The 18,161-nt window shown below is 34.7% G+C and overlaps 2 protein-coding genes across 2 annotated transcripts; both read right to left on the bottom strand.

The window, feature by feature from the left end:
* Nucleotides 1–64: 64 nt before the first annotated feature.
* On the bottom strand, nt 65–2,422 carry LOC112499370 (transcription factor MYB119-like). The gene is made up of 3 exons (XM_052432484.1): nt 1,815–2,422; nt 1,549–1,675; nt 65–978 (listed from the first exon to the last, which is right to left on the bottom strand). The coding sequence occupies exons 1-3, from the start codon at nt 2,333–2,335 to the stop codon at nt 244–246; spliced, it is 1,383 nt and encodes a 460-aa protein (XP_052288444.1). The 5' UTR covers nt 2,336–2,422; the 3' UTR covers nt 65–243.
* A 2,456-nt stretch (nt 2,423–4,878) lies between these two features.
* Nucleotides 4,879–7,845, bottom strand: LOC102614483 (uncharacterized). Its single transcript, XM_006488433.4, has 3 exons — nt 7,702–7,845; nt 6,092–7,533; nt 4,879–5,670 (listed from the first exon to the last, which is right to left on the bottom strand). Exons 2-3 carry the CDS (start codon nt 7,453–7,455, stop codon nt 5,418–5,420), a joined length of 1,617 nt encoding a protein of 538 aa, XP_006488496.2. The 5' UTR covers nt 7,456–7,533; nt 7,702–7,845; the 3' UTR covers nt 4,879–5,417.
* Nucleotides 7,846–18,161: the final 10,316 nt, after the last annotated feature.

Below are 18,161 nucleotides of genomic sequence, written 5' to 3' on the forward strand. Positions count from 1 at the left end.
AAAACGTTTGAAGAATCAAACAGAAATGAAGAAGAATACAAATTAAAACTATTCCACATGAAACTGAAAACACTCGCTTTGAGTCCCAGCTAAAAGTAAAATAACAGAAAATTAATGAAAACAAAACACCACCATTAATTCGTTTATGGCAAACAAGCTAGCTAGCTAGCTAGCCACTGGACATAAGTACATAGCAAAAATATTCAATAAAACCATAACAAAAGTCTAAAGTCCAATTGTTAACTAATTAAAGAATTGAGAAGAAGAAACCATCTCCATCAAATCCATCTCTTGCATCTCATGATCTACACCATGCTGCTGCTGCTGCTGCTGCAAGTACATGTTCATGTCGTTAATATTGTACCCGTGGCCACATTCCGTAGAAGAAGAAATAGTTGTTCCGTTAAGTAGACAAGACAAATAGAGATCCGAATACATGTTGGTAGCAGCAGCGGGAGGTTCTACCGCTTGTACTGCTTGGTTGGTGACATCAGTGGGCTGCTGATGCTGATGATGATCATTATAATGCTGCTCAATGGGCGGCTGATTGAAATTGCTGCTGGGGAAGTAATTTTGCATGAAGCTCAATTCCTCATCATATGTTTCAGCAATCAAGGGTGGAGAATCATCGGTTGTCGATTCTGATAGTTCCGGGAGTAAGTAATTGAAATGATCATGATCATGAATTGATGGGTCTTCTGAAAAAGTTGAGCAAGTTGGGCTATTGTTATTACTGTTTTTGCTTCTAATGTAGTCTTGAAGCACTGAAGATTGAGGCTTATTTTTATTTCCCTTTTGCTTTTCGTTTTGCTTGTTCTTCCTCCTGGAAATTTGCCTTCTCTTCGTTGCATTCCAATGATTCTTAATCGAATTTTCGGTTCTTCCAGGTATGTGCTTAGCGATTTCCGCCCATCGGTTTCCGATTCTGGCATGAGCTTCAACTAAGATTCTCTCTTCTTCTTCACTCCAGCTATCTTTCTGAATCAATCATGAAAACACATTTTCATTTAATTAGAATTTCACAAGACAGTAAAATGTTTTTTGAGTGCTAAAATACTAAAAGCATGGCCTTTTTTATAATATGACTATTAGGTCACATGAAAAATGAAGAAACGTGAGAGGATCATAACAGATAAAACAAACCCTAGACACATTTTAAACTAAATTAATTATTGTGGTCCATAAAACAATAGCACAGAATTTAGATTGGGAGGGTCTAAAGACTAGTAGATGAACCTTTGTATACAAAAGCAGAAGCACTAGTCTCGCAAGTTGAAACCCTAGCTCTCTTTTTATTGGACAAAATTATTACTCACAAGAAATAATTATGATAAATGCAAAAACCTAATAATGGATTTTTGGATAGATCCTTGATAACTTGAGTAAAATCTTTGTCTTTCAAAGAGAGGGCAAAATCTGAGAGTATATATCTGTGGCATTGAATACTTAAGAACCCAAAATGAAAATCTAAACCATAAAATAGAGTTCTTAGATGCCCATTAAGGCTTCGTAAAGCTGATAATTCCAGAAAATGATTGAGAATCATGCCTTAATATCAGGGCGCAAATGATTGTGCCATCTTTCTCGACATTGTTTCCCCGCTCTACCAGCCATTCTCTCTGATATTTGAGCCCATTTTCGCACTCCGTACTGCTTCACCAACTTGATAAGTTTCCTTTAAAACAAACAAACAAACAAAACCCTAACACACTTTAGTAACCAAACAGAACAAAAAATATATATATATAATAAAATAAATCAGTTAATTTGCATAAGACAAACTATATAATAACTAACGAAATATGTTACATCACCTATCTTCTTCATCAGTCCATTGGCCTTTGATTAAAGCAACAGAAGCGCCTTTCTTATTAGATCTCTTATGCCCAATCATCCCTTTATTATTATTACAAGCACTCTTCGAACCTTCTTTGTAAATTCTGTCATATGACCAATTTATAAGACTTTGGTCATTAGCAGTGCCATCAGCAAAGAACCCATCAACGAAGCTTGTTGGCTCTAGTGTAGTAGTAGTGGTGCTTGGCCGCAAAGCCTCATGCTGCCCGCCATATGCTGCTGCAGTACTTACACCACTTGTTGAAGAAAAAGCACACAACGAAATAACTCTCTCTTTATTATTTCTCGCAATGTTTTGTGTTTGTTGTTGCTGTTGCTGCGAGCAATTGCTTTGGCCCCATAAGAACCTGTCTATGGCCGTTAATGGAGGACTTGGGCGATACACTTGATGATGAGGCTTGTTATTCTGTTGTAAATTTTGATACCTAAAGCTAGTGTTGCCGCCTCCTCCTCCTCCTCTTGCTGCTGCTGCTTCCATTTGAGGAGATATTAGACGAAGAAGTGAAATCAATAAGGGATATTAAAAGGGCGTTGAATTGGAAGAAAGCTTCAATTTTGGCTTCAATTTTTCTAGCTAGCTACCTTGTAAGAAAAATGAAAAAGAAAGGAAAAAACAGCCATTATGGAAGGTGACACGAGCTTATAACAAGCCTTCTAATGTGCTACATGGCGTAATGGCCGTTGATCAAGAGGTGAATCCAAGGGCTGATGTTTGCTACTGGCTGTAACTCCTGGGCTTCCTCTCTCAGACAAAAGTAAATGTGAGATGGAGGCATTAGTGGGTTCGTTATTAAATTCATAATAAATAATCATTTTTATTAATATTCTGCATAAAATTTGAAGAAAATTGGAAAGTTTGGCTACTAGATAGTGTGATTTGGACACTCGCGAATTTCGGACAAGTATCATTTGCCCTTGTTGATAGGACAACTTTACCCCTATTTAACACTATTTTTGTAGCAAATCAAAGAGGCCGATTTTGGTAAGTCAGTGGCATAATAAAAAATAGCCGGTGCCCCATTCATTTATGACATATTTAATGGAAATTATTAGGGTGATGAAATTCAGGAATTGTTGTGTTTTAACTGTTTTCGTGGCCATCATTTTGAGTTGTACAACTTAAAACCACGATTAGGATTGGATGAGCTAAGTTGACTAAAATTTTGACCAAAACGACAATGAAAAGGTGATCTGTCTAGGAGTTTAATGCCCAAGTTTGAGCTACTTAACAATATGGAAACGAATGGACTGCATGAAAAATAATAATAATAATTATTATTATTATGTTACATTTCATTTTACACTACAATGGTAAGGTCATAAAAATACACTATACTATAGTGTGTAAATTAATCGTATTTAAGATGGTATTTGTTGTTTTGTTGAATTTTAATTTTGAATATACCTTAGTTAAATAATTAAGGTTGAGGTTAACAATCCTAGGGCATATTCTACACATTTTCTGTTAAATATTTTGACGGGAAATCTCATCTGGAATGCTTTTCTAGCTAATTCACAAATCGTTGTTAATCAGATTCAAGAAATTAGAATCCCGACCCCGTGACTACCGTTTAAAAACCAGTTGGGCCATTGGTATTGCCCCGTAACTAATCAATATGGACCCAACTTCATTGGGCCCAAAGCAAATATATTTTGCTTAAGCCGAAAACTAATTTTTGCAAGAAAATTTTTAAAAATGCCTAAGAACTGATAATTGCAACAAAAAAAATAAATCGTTAATTAATTCTCTCTCTCTTTTTTTTTTTCCCTGAAAGAGAAGCTAGTTCTCTCTAATCATTTTTTTTTTAATTTTGCACATCAATCCTATTAAAGTTTCTTAAAATCATCATAAAATAAAAAAAAGAAAAAAAAAACAATTTGACTTATCCATGCGCGAGTTTGGAGTTTGAATTCTAAACGTAATTAGTATCCAATAATTTGTATACTTATTATTGATACATTATAGAAACGTAGAATTTATGAGGAGAGACAAAGAGACAGGTGGCTAGCGAACAGTGATGGGAGGGGAAAAGGGGGAACCCATGAAAGTCGCTCAAAATGACCATCCCTTCACGTGACCAGCCATCATTTTCTTGTTGGCCTAATCTCAATCCCGACGACCGAGCCACAAAAGTTGTTCGTTGCAATTGCAATCCCATGTGTTTATTGGATCTTGATTAAGGCTTTTCTCCACTTACACATGTACAAACAAAGCAAGAACTTCCAACGTAATATAAATCATCACGATAATTTTAATCTAGAACCGAGAGGTTGGTAGGAATACATATATCAACTTCCTTTATAATCTCTATGCACCTTTTTTTGTGAATTTGCCCATTTACCTTAAGAATGCCAAAAAAAAAAAAAAAAAACTTTTTTTTGCTTTAGCGTTCCACCAATATTATGCCTGTCTGGATTTCACGTTAATTCTGAATTATTCATATTATTACCATTCGAAAGTAGAGATAAAAAAAAAATGTTGAAAGTCGATCACAGATCTTCATCTAGAGAAAAGGAACTTTGCGACGATGGGGTGCGTAAAAAGCACTCTTTTAAAATCAATTACCAACTTTATTTATTTATTTATGTTTGATAGAATTACCCATTCTGTTCACATGGAGAATCCAACCAACACGCAAGAACTGCTTTTGCTGCACTCGCAGTGTTCGCACATTCAAGTCCCATAAAGTTCCAGCTTTGTAGCATCGTTTTGTGCTTTCGAGTCTTTCAAGAGGCATGTGCATTTTGCTGAGTGCCTTCCCTTGCTGCATGCAACTACTTTTTTTCCCCACCGAAAATCCAACTTCAAATAAACTATGCATGGACTGAAGCATATTTCGCTTTACATGCAAAATTCAGCATACAAAGCAAATTATTCAATTAGGTCATCATTTACTTCCATAAGGGGTTCTTTATTCTCCAATCGTGTTTTTTTTTTTAAAAAAAAAAAAAGAAATAAATTTAAAGGAACCATTAGCTCCTAATCGAAGCATTACAGGATATAATGCATCAAATACGCACTAAGAAACAAAATGGAATTATTATAATTATGAATTGCATGAGATGGACGGCACGCACCAGGCTGGTGGTACTTTGCCAAATTTGACATTGATTTTCTAGAAAGATATATTAACAACATTTTAATTACAATTTGCCATGTGGTTTGTTTCGCCCAAAAGATTAAAAATCAAATTATATTAAACCGTGCAAAACAGAAAGCAAAAATCGAGCCAGCAGCAGATACCATTCCTCATCCCGATCTCCAATTTCCAACCAATGGCGGGCCGGACAGGCGGCCGGCCACCCGCCCAAGCTTGAATATCGGAGGCTAACACCACAATGTCCCCTGCTCTGCTCACTCCCCAGATATTCCTTTGAAAAGAAAAGAAAAATTCAAGAGAACTTCTCCCTTTATATCTCATTTTTTGTGCATGTTTTTATTTATAAAACTCCGGGAAAAATCAAGAGAGGGTGAGAAGATAATATGCATTTGGTGGTGGGTTTTCTTGTCCTTTCGTATAGAATTTTTTTGTTATTTTCCTTTTTTTTTTTTTTGGGAATTAAGCTTCTTGGGTGCTGCTATCTGGAGAGCTGAGAGGGAAACACGTGTCCTCCCCACCAGTGTTCCAAAGAAAGTTAGCATAATTGGCAGCATAATACGAGTTTGTAGGATCAGCAGATATGGCTTCTAAGAATGTTTCTTCGGCTGCCCATAAATCATTTCTTACTCTCCATAAAAAGCTCGCATACTTGCTGAACGACTCCGCATCCGGCGGCTCCACCGCTATCGCTCTCTTAAAATACTCTTCCGCTCTGCATACACAAACAAACAAATTAGTCAAGCACTAGTCTAACTAAAACTTCAAAAACTTTTAATTGGCGATCATTTAGCTCACAAAGATATTTTCAACCAAAACCACTAATCATCCATTCAAAGTCAACAAAGAAGAGATCTTTTCTAGTGAAAGCGTGTGGAGTCACGCGCATTAGGTGATAGAAAAAGTGGTATTTCAGCACGAGGGTCGAGGGGGAAAAGGCACACCACACATTTCTCTAACAAACAAAAAAGTTTCAAGAAACCAAACCCAAAAATAGAAATGGACAGAACGACAACGTTTGTTATAGTATATGCCGTTTATATATATATATATTTTTTTTATACCCTGAAAATATTCTAAACTTAAAAATTCCATGAACCAAAATCAAACTTAATTAACTTAAAAAATTAAGGTACCTGTCGTAATCATGAGCAACGATGTAGAGGAACTGAGCGTAATTAGCAAGAAGCAAAGGATCATTAGGCTCTTGTGCTAATCCTGTTTGATAAAGCAGCTCTGTTCTGAAATAATCAGCATAATCATCAGCTTCAATGTTGGCCGTTACAGGAGAAACAAATCTCTCCATAGTCTCATGATCAAGCGACTCGTCAGTAACTTGCATTTGTGAAGCTTCATCCACAATTGAGTTCCACAAATTCAATTCTTCTTCTCTATCAACTTGCCCCGACACCGACTCTGCGTCTCTAGTCGTCCCGAAAGATGACAACTGAGAAGCACCGTCTGGGACAATCGTTCTAAAATGATCCACCCGATCAATCCCGCCGTCGCCATCTGTCCCGCTGCCAATCGGCCGGATTTTCCCGCCACCGCCATTGTTACCGCCAACTGAAGTCGTCTTCCCACTCCTAGAAGAAAAAACTGAGAAAGATTTGATAGACGATGAATCAAATTTGTGCCTCCTCTGGTTGTGAACTTCAACCGTGGAAGCGTACTCGTGATACGCTGCCGCTGGCGGCGGAGTTGCTGCAAGTGAAGTGTTACTTGCCATAGAATGTACCGTAAAATTCGCTAACAGAATCATCACATACACCATTAAGGTGGGCGTATGCGAAAACACTTGCTGAAACAGCCACACAAATGACGCGTGCATTTCTCTTTGAACACGAACAAGAATCCCTTGCAGGTCTTCGTAGAATAAAATTTCTCTCATTTGTAAAGTGAAGCTATGAAGCTCACGGATTATAAACACCATAGATGAGAAAGCCTTTTTAACTGAACAATAAGCCGACTCGCCTGCTTCTCTAAACCCATCCTGCCATTGTAACTTTCTCTTTATGATTCGAAGCGATAAAGGAAGGTCAACACTGTTAGCCTTCCGTTCAATACTCTCTTGAATTATTTCGTCTTCTTCCCATGGAGGATCCACAAAGCCGTCTCTATAATCTCGGGATTCTGATTCTGAGTTGACGGCGTTATCGCGGCAGTTAGTTTCGTTTTCGTTTTCGTTTTCGTCAAAGGCGTCCAAGCTGGCGCTGCAAGTTCTTCTAACGGCGTGTTGGATTCTTGGCCTTGGATAATACTCGCAGGAGCGAGAGCGGTGAGGCTGCTTCGCTAATTGAGGACCGAACAGAGCTGATCGGTCCAGTCCTTGGACGTTGCGCCACACGAGCGGTCCGATATCGCTGCTGCAGCTGCTGCGACTGCGTCGTTTTGAAGAAGGCGAAGAGATAGCTGATGGTAGGGCTTGTGAAGATGACGGAGACTGAGGAATTATCCGCTGTGTCCACTGTAAACATGTGTTTGCTACTTTCACGCCCATTTCTCAAAAGATTTTTTACTCGAAATTTTAATTATAAACAGATCCAGAAAAAAGTCTTCGCCTTTTATCTCCTTTAACCTGAAAAATCAGAGAAATAAGTTAACAAATCAACCAAAAAAGGAAACGATTTCAAGAAATTACTTCACTTTCCCAAGCTCAGGAAGGAAAAAAAGTTCAAAATTTGATAAATCGAGGTAGATGCCAAAAAAGTGGAAATTCCTGAAGAGATGACACTGAAAAACTCACGTTAGATTTGCAACGACTTCAATGATTTACAAATTTTCCTTTTCTCCGATTTAGCGCCGGCGAAAAGTACCGGTGAAGCTCCTGAAGCGAAGTACGACCCGTATAGCTTCACTCTAACAGGACTACAGAGGCGCCCGTGAGTGTTATATATAAACCGAAAATTTCAAAAAAAAAATCTCGGAGAATAAATTAAATTATAAAAGGAAACTGTGTACCGTATAAATACAGTATAGGACGGGTAGTTCCAGTAACCGGTTAGATTTAGTGGAGAGTTGAATAGTTGATGCTTGAGTGCTTTCGAGAGGGTTTAGTTTGGGGATCCGAGTCAGCAGGCGGTTCCAGGACACTAGTTTTGGGATATTTCAGTTCTACGCGGCTCGTTTCACGGACCAAATGAATCTGATTCAGGAGAAAATGACTATGTTTCACTTCACTCCCTAATATTTTACAAAACTACAAACTTTGGGAGATAATCGCTAGATATACAGGAACCTCCCCTTACGTAACACTAAATTTAAAAGATATGAATATACGTAATCTTCTTCTAAAAAAAATAAAAATATACGTAATCTTAATGAGATTGCAATAAAGTTTCGCGGGTTTCTTTTCTTCTTTTTTTTCCCTCCAACTGAAGAAATACCTTTTAACCCTCTATAATATTTGAGAGATGATTCTACTCGCATTTTATAAGAGAGAGATTGTCTTCAGATAATTAACTGATAACTGAGGAAGTACCGAAACTAACTTTTATAAAACTCTTATGAAGACTTAAATCCTTGCACTCAATATTATAACGTTATAAGTGCAACACTTTTTCCATTAGACCAAAGATCCATTGGTATTTGATATAGTTTATTTAATGGTCATAAATACTTATTTACTTATATAAGTTCGTTTAATATTTTATATTGTTGTTTCTTTTTTATGAGTTGAGCATTTGAAAATTGAATAAATTATTTTATCTTTACTAATAAAAGTTCAAAATTTAAAATGTTAAAAGCCCAAAATGTATTTTACTTATTTGACTATCTTATTTTATTTATGTTATAACATAACTTTACATTTACCTATAAAATTAATTTTATAATTTTTAATAAAAATTCTCATCGGTAATAAAATAATTAAAATTTTTTTGATATAAATTCCATTCATAAAAACCCAACTTAAATAAATACTAATGGATATTATCATTTTCCCACCAAATATATTCTGACACATCATTTCAGTACCACGGTTTGGTAAAACCATCAGTTTACCATCAAATGTTTAAATTGTTAGTATTTTCCCACCATTCCGTTAAAACTCAGTTAATATGTAACGAAAAATTCATAAAAGGTCAATTTTATCCCTAGAGCGTAAAAGATGATTTTGCCCTCTAAGAAGGAAGAACAACAAATGATGATTTAATTACAGAATTTATAAAGTGTTAATTATATGGTCTTTTAAAAGGTCAATTTTATAAATTTCATAAAGGGTAATTTTTGCCCTTTAAAAAAGAAGAACAACAAATGATAATTTAATTACAAATTTCATAAAAGGTTAATTATATGGTCTTTTGAGCTCCAAAGATAAAATTGATATTTTATTAATTTTTCGTTACATATTAATTGAATTTTAACGGAGTGGTGGGAAAACACTAACAGTTTAAACGTTTAATGGTAAACTGATGATTTTATCGAACCGTAGTACTGACATGATGTGTCATAATATTTTTTGTGGAAAACGATAATATCTCAAATACTAATTAAAAATATATATACTAAAACGTGAAACCGCTGCTACTACGCCACTTGTCGCACCGGCCATCAGCTCAGTTCCAATGAAATGGTTTGTGTAAAGGTTAAACACGTGAAACCGTGAATCACACCGGCCCAACTGTTGATTTACATTTACTGACACGTTTCTCCCTCTCTTTTTGTTTTTTGGATACAAAAGTGATTGTTTACAATAGCGACGGTGCTGTGCGTAGACAGCGTAGTAGTGACCACGAAAGAGCGCATGATTTTTGTGTAGTAGTGTTAGTAATTTAATAATTATAACGATCTTACTTGAGCAATATTGTCCCTTCCGTGATCACGCTGCAAATTGACCCTAACGCCTCAACCTAATGTGGTCACGATTCGTGGGAAAAGGAAAGGCCACTTTAATCTATTAGATGAAAATGTCCAGACTAACCTTAGGTGTTAGTGGGGTGCAGTATTTTATTTGACTTAATATATCAAGTGGTGTATTTATTCAAAGGGAAACAGGACGTTAGATTGCTTAGATTTGTTCGAATACAATTTTGATTTGTTTTTGTTATTTAAAGTCAAGGCAATTTATTGTGTGAAAACGAAACTTTGTTATCAAATTTCTAAATTATGTATTTATATTATGGTATTTGTATATTTTATGATGCCAAAAAATGAAGAAGTCTTATATTTTCTTTAGTCCAATTTCATAATCTATGTTGAACAATGTTATGAAAATTACGTTTTTAAATTTATTAAGAGACACTAAATTGTAATAGTTGGTATTTTCTTTATCATAGTCTCATTACCTATCAACTAATAAATTTATGTTCAAATCATTAATAAATACTAAAAATTAATTTCATATTCTTCTATAGATTTGAAATGTTAACTCAAGTGAAGAGCAAACATACATTGTTCTCTATATATATATATATAGCAATTTGCAGTACAGATTACTCTAGAGTACTGATTAGTACCATATAATAATCGACAAATAATAGTGGGGGCAGGAAAAGCAATCAGAGGGTGTTTTTGTCAATTTGTGTTATAAAACGACACGTGACATTTTCTGGAGCTTCTCATAAAATAATAATTTATTTTTACAAGATGACAGAGAAAAAAAAAATTTTTTTTTTTTGAGATGAGATGACAGAGAAATTGAAATTACAATAAATATCTAGTTGTTGCCAAAGCATAAGAGGTGAGAATTCGACGGTCCAAAACGAATGCGCAGAAGAAGAAAGCTGTCAGGCCAGCTAGTTAGTTCTGTGTTAACATCAGCAAGGCGAAGGAAACGACTGGCGATGGTGACCCCACGTAAATTTCAACGGCTAATATTCACCAACTGAGATCTTTTCAACGGCTGATACTAATTCTATCACAATATCATTTCATAATTTTTTTTTTTCAATAAGATTCTCTCGTCCTTGTATTAGTACCATCAATTATCATATCTTCAAATGAAAATTATTTAATTGGGCAATTTGTATCAAGTTGTTCTCATGTTTTTAGTTATTAATATTTTGTTGAATACTGTACTGTATGTTATTAGTATAGCACAGGACCCACTTCACCTTGTCGTCTCTTGTTTGCGCCACAAACGCCGTTGATACTTGATACAGAATCATCAAAACTTTGATTTTGCTTATCATTTTGATAAGATGATATAATTCTTTAATCCCGCGATCCAAAATAGTCGTGACTCTTATCATACGGGGAAGGTGTAAGAAAACTGCTGGATAGAATATATATATTTTTTTTTGTTTAAACTATGAGGTGGTCTTGAGTAAGCCCCAACTGTGGAGGGTATTTTTAAACCCGTACCACAACTCCAATTAATCCTCGCTCGCATCAAGTAGGCCAGTAAAGGGTAAAGTGCTGGCCAAAGTGGCGACTCCATACGAGAGCGGGGCTTAAACCCCTGACCTCTTTTAAGGAGTGAGAGTACCGAGCCACTCACACCAACCAACTTTAGTTTAGAATATATTATTACCGTATATTCACATCAGTCGTGATTGAAAAAGATAATTTAATTTATAACTTAAAATCATTGAAGTATCACATGTTTATGAACAATTATGAACCTCTTTTAAAAAAGAAAAATGATTTGTGGACAATCCATTTTAGTTATTTGAAACATGTACATTTTTTCTTTTTTTAATAAAGGCTTTATATGCAAAGAGCACTTGTTAAGAATAATGTCGAAAATAATAGTTCAGAAGGTGTGATAAATAATTCATTTTAAATTAAGCTCCTCGAGGTTTGACGGAGCAGTTTTCATGCATTGTTCTTTAGTTGATTACATTTGAATCCCAGATAAGATAAAGAGTTAAAAATCCAATTTGATTTAATTTAAATCATCTTGAATTAGTTGATAATTATTGCAAAGGTGATGATGTTTCTGGGTACCACTTAATTCGAAGAATCCGAGACTTACAGCCACTCATATGTTCAATATTGCCATGCTACGTTGATGCCACGTTTTAATTGTTAATTGCACTAAATATGAAAAACAATTAGAAACCATTCATAATATTTAAAAACCTTTAAGACATGAAAAATATTTCATCCCGCGTCATAAGTAGAAAAATGTTAGAAGGTCACGATATTATTCTCTTTTTATTCGTCAGATTCATATCACACATTTATTTTCTCTTAGGCATATGTTTGTTTAATCTCTATATTTCAAAAAAAATAAATACTCAATACACTTTTATTGTTAGATATGTTACACTTTTTTCCTTACTCTTTCTCAGCTTTTACAAAAATATCCTTACAAAAATCTTAGGGACATTAATTAAAAAGTAACAAAAAGATCATTTTATGAAATTAGCCATAAAAGTAAATAAAAAATAATGTAAAACATATCTTGCTATTATTTTACTCTTAAGGTTAGTTGATGGTTCTTAAACCTCCGCTTATAAGATACAAGATAATTTAAAGTAAAGAAGATAAGAAAAGATTCTTAATTCCCATGATTACTCTGAATTCAGCTCTCAATTCTTATATTTTTTAAAATATAAGGACAAAATATATAATTAAAAATATAGACACTAAGTTGCATTAACCATTTTCTCCTTCATTTACACGTATAATTAATCGAAAGGTTATACGTGAAGAAAATTTAATAAAAAAAAATGTGTATACGCAGTCATTTAGGTCAAACTCGTAGGCCCAAGCAGCGTTCAGAAGTGTAGGGTCAAGTTGGGCCACTGAACAATCATGGAACGCCAAATATTTGATGCCCGCAGCCGCAGCAGTACAACACCAACATGGCTGACGCACAATACGCAGAGATGTATTTCTTATTTCTCATGAATCTCATCTATTTGCTGTTGCCGTTCACCAACTCCATGCAAGCATTCAGACTTTTTTATTTATTTTTCCACCAACGTTGCATTTCTTTTGTTCCTTTCTATTAGTTTAAGGTTCTGATTGGCATCAAACTCAGTGCACATTTGTCAAATTGGGGATAATCTCGAATGACTGAAACCTTGTGAGTTGTGACCTTTTTTTATTTTTCTTCTCCGAAGAAAATTGAACTTTGACGTGATTGGTCCAAGAGAAAATTCGCAGATCGTTTTTTTTGGAAATATGGTCAATTTGGCCAACATCCCAGGTAAGAGTGGGCACGGTTCGGTTCGGTTCGAAATTAAGTAGAACCGATTTAAATTGATTATTTTATAAAAAAAACTGAATAAGAACCGAACTCAATAAGAACCGAATTCAAACAGTTCTTTTCGGATCGGTTCGGTTTAGTTCGGTTTTTTAGATTCTAGGCCTAATGGGCCTATTTTGAATTTTTAAATTTTTAGCCCATTGGGCCTCATGAATGTAATAATTTTTTTCAACAATTAATTTATCCTAATTTTATTACAAATATTAACAATAAATACAAAAGTATTCAAAACACATTTTATCACTAATATCTTACTAACTATTAATAAGATACTTCCAAAATATAAAATATTAAAATTTCAAAATACATAACGAAACTCCAATACTCCATCTATATAAACATAATCATAATGTTATAAAGAGAAATAACACATGTTTGATTTGAATAAAATCATGTTTGATTTGAATAAAATCATGTTTGATTTGAATAAAATAAAAAAATAATTCAATTTTTCGGTTCAGCTAAGTGAACCGAATACCGAACCGACATTTCGGTTTTTTTTACAAACGGTATATTCGATTTTTTTAAAAAATAAAAACCAAACCGAATTAAAAAAAAAAACCGTCGGTTCAGTTCGGTTTTTTTAAAACTACGATTTTTTTGCCCACCCCTAATCCCAGGCAACACTGAACTCTTTATCGTGATCTTGCGCGGAATAACGGAACAAATGCTCACCAACATGTTCAAATTTTCTCTTAATACGTATCTTAGAAAATCATTTTTTATGCACATATTTGCCTACCTAGTGACGTAAGACACGTGGCGTGGTTTAACTACATACACGGTGGGTTTTGTTTTAACTTCATTATTTATTATCCCAAAATCTTTGACAAAATCTATATAATTCGTATTTTCCGCATGAGTTGTCAGAATTAAGCTAAATTCCTCTGTTTAGGCTTCTCAAAGTCAAAAGTCATTTTTTTTTAAAACCTCCTACGAATTTCAGAATTAAATTGTAAAAAACTACGTGTTATATCATTAATGATAATATTCAGATGCTTCTCTCATAATATCTTGATCCAGCCAAATTTTAAGTTTTTAGCCATAACTTTTCTTTATTGACTTTTTTTTTTCAATTTTTAAAAAATATTCTGTCACAATATTTGCTGTGGAGCCATATACAGCTTCCGATATATTTAGTTAACCATGAAAGATACATTTAGCTACCTCGAGGGTCCATAATAATTACCTCGGCTGGTATATACGTCAATGGTAAACTAATGTAGACGTGTTCTGAAATTTAAGCCTTAGAGACCATAATGGTATTGTGAAATAAAAGAGGCAAGAGCATATGATCGATCACATGGCAGTTAAGACTAATGCTAGCTAGCTTTAAGATGAGACGAACACAGAATTGCAAAAGGAAAATGCCAATTAAGATGCTTAAAGGAGAAATTATCAAAAGAAAAAAAAACAAAAAATGAAATAGGCATAGCTCGCAAAAGGAAACGCTCTCTGTTTGGTTTTTGTAGAAATACAATGGTACATGGGCGTGAAACATTTTCATGTGGGTGAGGCTCGAACTGGCTTGTCAAATGCTTTGGTAAACTGGGGCCATTGCGGAAAAGTTGCTGCGCATCTTGCTTCTCTAATACTGATTGATGCATTTATCTTTGTACCTGAAACTTCAAGTACAACACCATCTGTGCCGTGTGTCGTTTTAGAGAATCGTATCACGGTACTGTATTAAGAATTAACCTGATTGAAATAAAGGCCCATAAAGTCGGAGAGAAGTATAATAGTCCAGACAAACACGTGCCGCAGAATGTGCCGTTCAATTAATTGAGGAAAATTATTTATGCTCTGAACAGACTGAACCTAAACCCCGTACCGAACCCCAGCCAAGTGTAATTATTTTTCCCTTTTTTTCCCCTTATTCTCTTACATAATGACATAACAAACTTTATAAATTTGATAAACATTCTCAGTACCCATAAGTTTTATTATTGTTAGGTTATATTTTCACAGCCTTTAAATTTTTTATTTAAAGATCCAACATTAGTTATTTAGTAATGTTTGTTATCTTATTATGTAAGGTAACAAATTAAACACTCTTTTTTTAGTAATTTTATTTTTAATCTTTGTGGAGTATGGTCGGGGTTTAAGTTCGGGCGGATACCATTGCTCCTTAATTGGTGTCCACGTAAATTGCAAAAGTGCCATAAATCGTGAACCACAGGCCATGTTTGTCAATTGATGATGTGTACCTAGAAGCACACTTGTTCATAAATCTGACTACATCACAAAACCAGAGAATTCATTTCCTTGTCTCAATTCTGATACGATGGGTAGTTGTGCACAAGGATATATATATATATATATATATATATATATATATATATTAATTCTGTTATACACAGATTATTACTGATATTATATCAGATTGTTACATTTTGTAAGAAAAAACTGTCTCGAAAAAAATTGTCTCCACTCAATTAATTGATGATTGAGGGAGTACTTAAACTAACCTTCATAATGCTCTCATGGAGTTAACAAGTAAAAGACTTCTCCTATTAGACTAAAGGTCCATTGGTCCTTTTTTGAGTTACTAGAAAGAATGTGTCTTATTTTTAAGGGATCCATTCAACCGCTTGCGAACTAGTGAAAAGCGCCTATCACTAGAGGATGGTATGGGCTAAAAATCAAGGAAATAGTTTGCCTACTAAAAGAGGTTATTTAAACCAAAGAGGGCATCAAAAAAAGGAGTTAGCAAATTAAACCGAAGACTATCTAGCTAACAACCACTTGACCACTCGCTTTTTACATGATGTTCAGTAGCAACACCCAAAATCTATTAAACTTCAGCTTATTTCCAGTTTGACCAATTCATTTTCTCTTCTCTGCGCTGAAGTCCCTCCGGCGTATCCAAACCGTATTTTTTAGTTGACAACTATTGAGAATTGCGTTCGATTCGTGTTTGAGTTAGGGCTTGTGCTGTTAGTCCCCAAAAACCAACTTCAGCAATATATATGTACATGCAGCAGCGATCGCATGATACATTTGCTAGCTATACTCCTTTTCAGCCGTTTGATCATCCTCAAACAACGTGAAAGTCCATTTTCTTCATTTCTATTTCATGTCCTGGGTCAATTCCATTATAGCTTTAACTCTCTTTCTCCAAGGATTTTGCCTGAACTGCTTTCAACTTGCCATGCTTAAAACTAAATTTCTCACTAAGTACGTACATCAGTGCATGCGCGTACGCAGGCGTTTGAACTAGAAAATCACTTGTTATACATTTGTGTGTGTGTGTGTATTTTATAATAAATAAATATATGAAACGAATCAAATTTCGTGGAATCAGAATCGAAAGGAAATCTTTGAGATAACTTAATAACTTGTCGTGGCATTCAGAGAAGGGAAAGAAAAAGAGGCAATGGATTGTTCGCGGCGAGAGTTAAGTTGTTGGCTTTAAGCTAAAGAAGAGCCAAAACAGAAGGAAAAAGCCGGGAGAGGCCTCAAATTCACACGGGCTAAAACTAAAGGACCGGACAAAGACATGAGGACGCCAATGCCACGCCAATCTCCTTATCTTCTCTTCCATCCTCTTCTCCCACCCAATCAAATCCCTTTTATTAGTCATCTATATACGTTGCCCTCTCATCAATTTCCTTGTTTTTATTTCTACTTCAAATTACCAAACATGCATTCTAACCTGTGATTTCCTTGGACCCCTTGTCATTTTTTTATTTGCTAATATAACCCTAGATTTAAGATTGGGCCGGGGTTGGGAATATTAATTAAGGGTGGGCACCGGTAAGATTGAGTCGAGTTGAATATCAACTAAACCTAATCCGCATATAGAATGGGTTGAAAAAATTCAACCCAACCCAATCCGCGGAACTGCAAATTGGGTTGAGTTTTTGAAAATTTTTTTTTTAATCTAAACAAAAATAAATTAATTAATTGAAAAAAAAACACAAATATTAAAATCCTTACAACACAAATCCAACATTTCAAAGTTCAACAATCAAATTACTAGTACATAATTAATGGAAACACAAATTATTAGTACATAATTAAATTTATTAGCACATAAATTTAAAGTCTTGTTTAATACAAAATGCTATATATCAAAATTTATATAATAAAACACACACATATATATACCCACATACATATATATACACACACGCACATATATATACATATACATACATGGGTTGACAGGTTAGATTTGGGTTAAAAAATTTCAACGCGACCCATAAAAAATCAAACGGGTTGAGCGGGTTAGTGCCCACCCCTAATTAATCAATTGTAATTGTCAATAGTGGAATAATATATCAATAGTTATTAAGTGTGTGCTCATCAAACATTTTAAACGTTGTACATTCAAATTTAAGTCGGCTCGTCACAAGCATACTCTATGATGTTAAATCTGAATAAAAATAACAAAACTAATTTTGTCCTCTTGTTTATTAGATTGTATTTAACTTTTTTTTTTAAGTCGGAAAATTTGTGCTTTATATTCACTGCATATATTATCTTCAAATTGTTCACGGAGCAGTGATGATATTTTGGGTCTAAGTGAAATAAAAAATATCTAAGAGTAGGGGTGGGCAATTTCGGATTCGGATGAATCCGATCGGATTTCGGATAATTCGGATTGGAAAAAAATTCATCCGAATTCAATCCGACTTTAAATCCGATCGGATGATTTGGATTGATCCAAATCCAATCCGATCCGAACCAAATCCGATCGGATCGCACAAATTTCATCCAATTGGATTTACCTTCAAATCCGAATCCGATCCGATGCCCACCCCTATCTAAGAGTGAGTAGCCATCCCCTCTTGGACATGTAAGTGACTAAGTGGTCCCTTTCGCCGAAGATGTCGTTTCTGGGGACCCAGCCTTGTTCAGTTGTTTTCTGTTTTCCTTTGATTGATTTTACGCCATTGAACTCCAGGTGCTTCGGCCATTCAAATCCATACAAAATCCATAGAAATTGCAAAATCATAAACGCAAGTGTATATATCGATCAATTTTAAGAGCTGTTGCATGATTTGATGCGAGCACATCTATTTCTTTTTTCTCCTTTAAAATCT

The sequence above is a fragment of the Citrus sinensis genome, chromosome 8 (assembly GCF_022201045.2).
Source record: "Citrus sinensis cultivar Valencia sweet orange chromosome 8, DVS_A1.0, whole genome shotgun sequence".
In the NCBI taxonomy this organism is placed as follows: domain Eukaryota; kingdom Viridiplantae; phylum Streptophyta; class Magnoliopsida; order Sapindales; family Rutaceae; genus Citrus; species Citrus sinensis.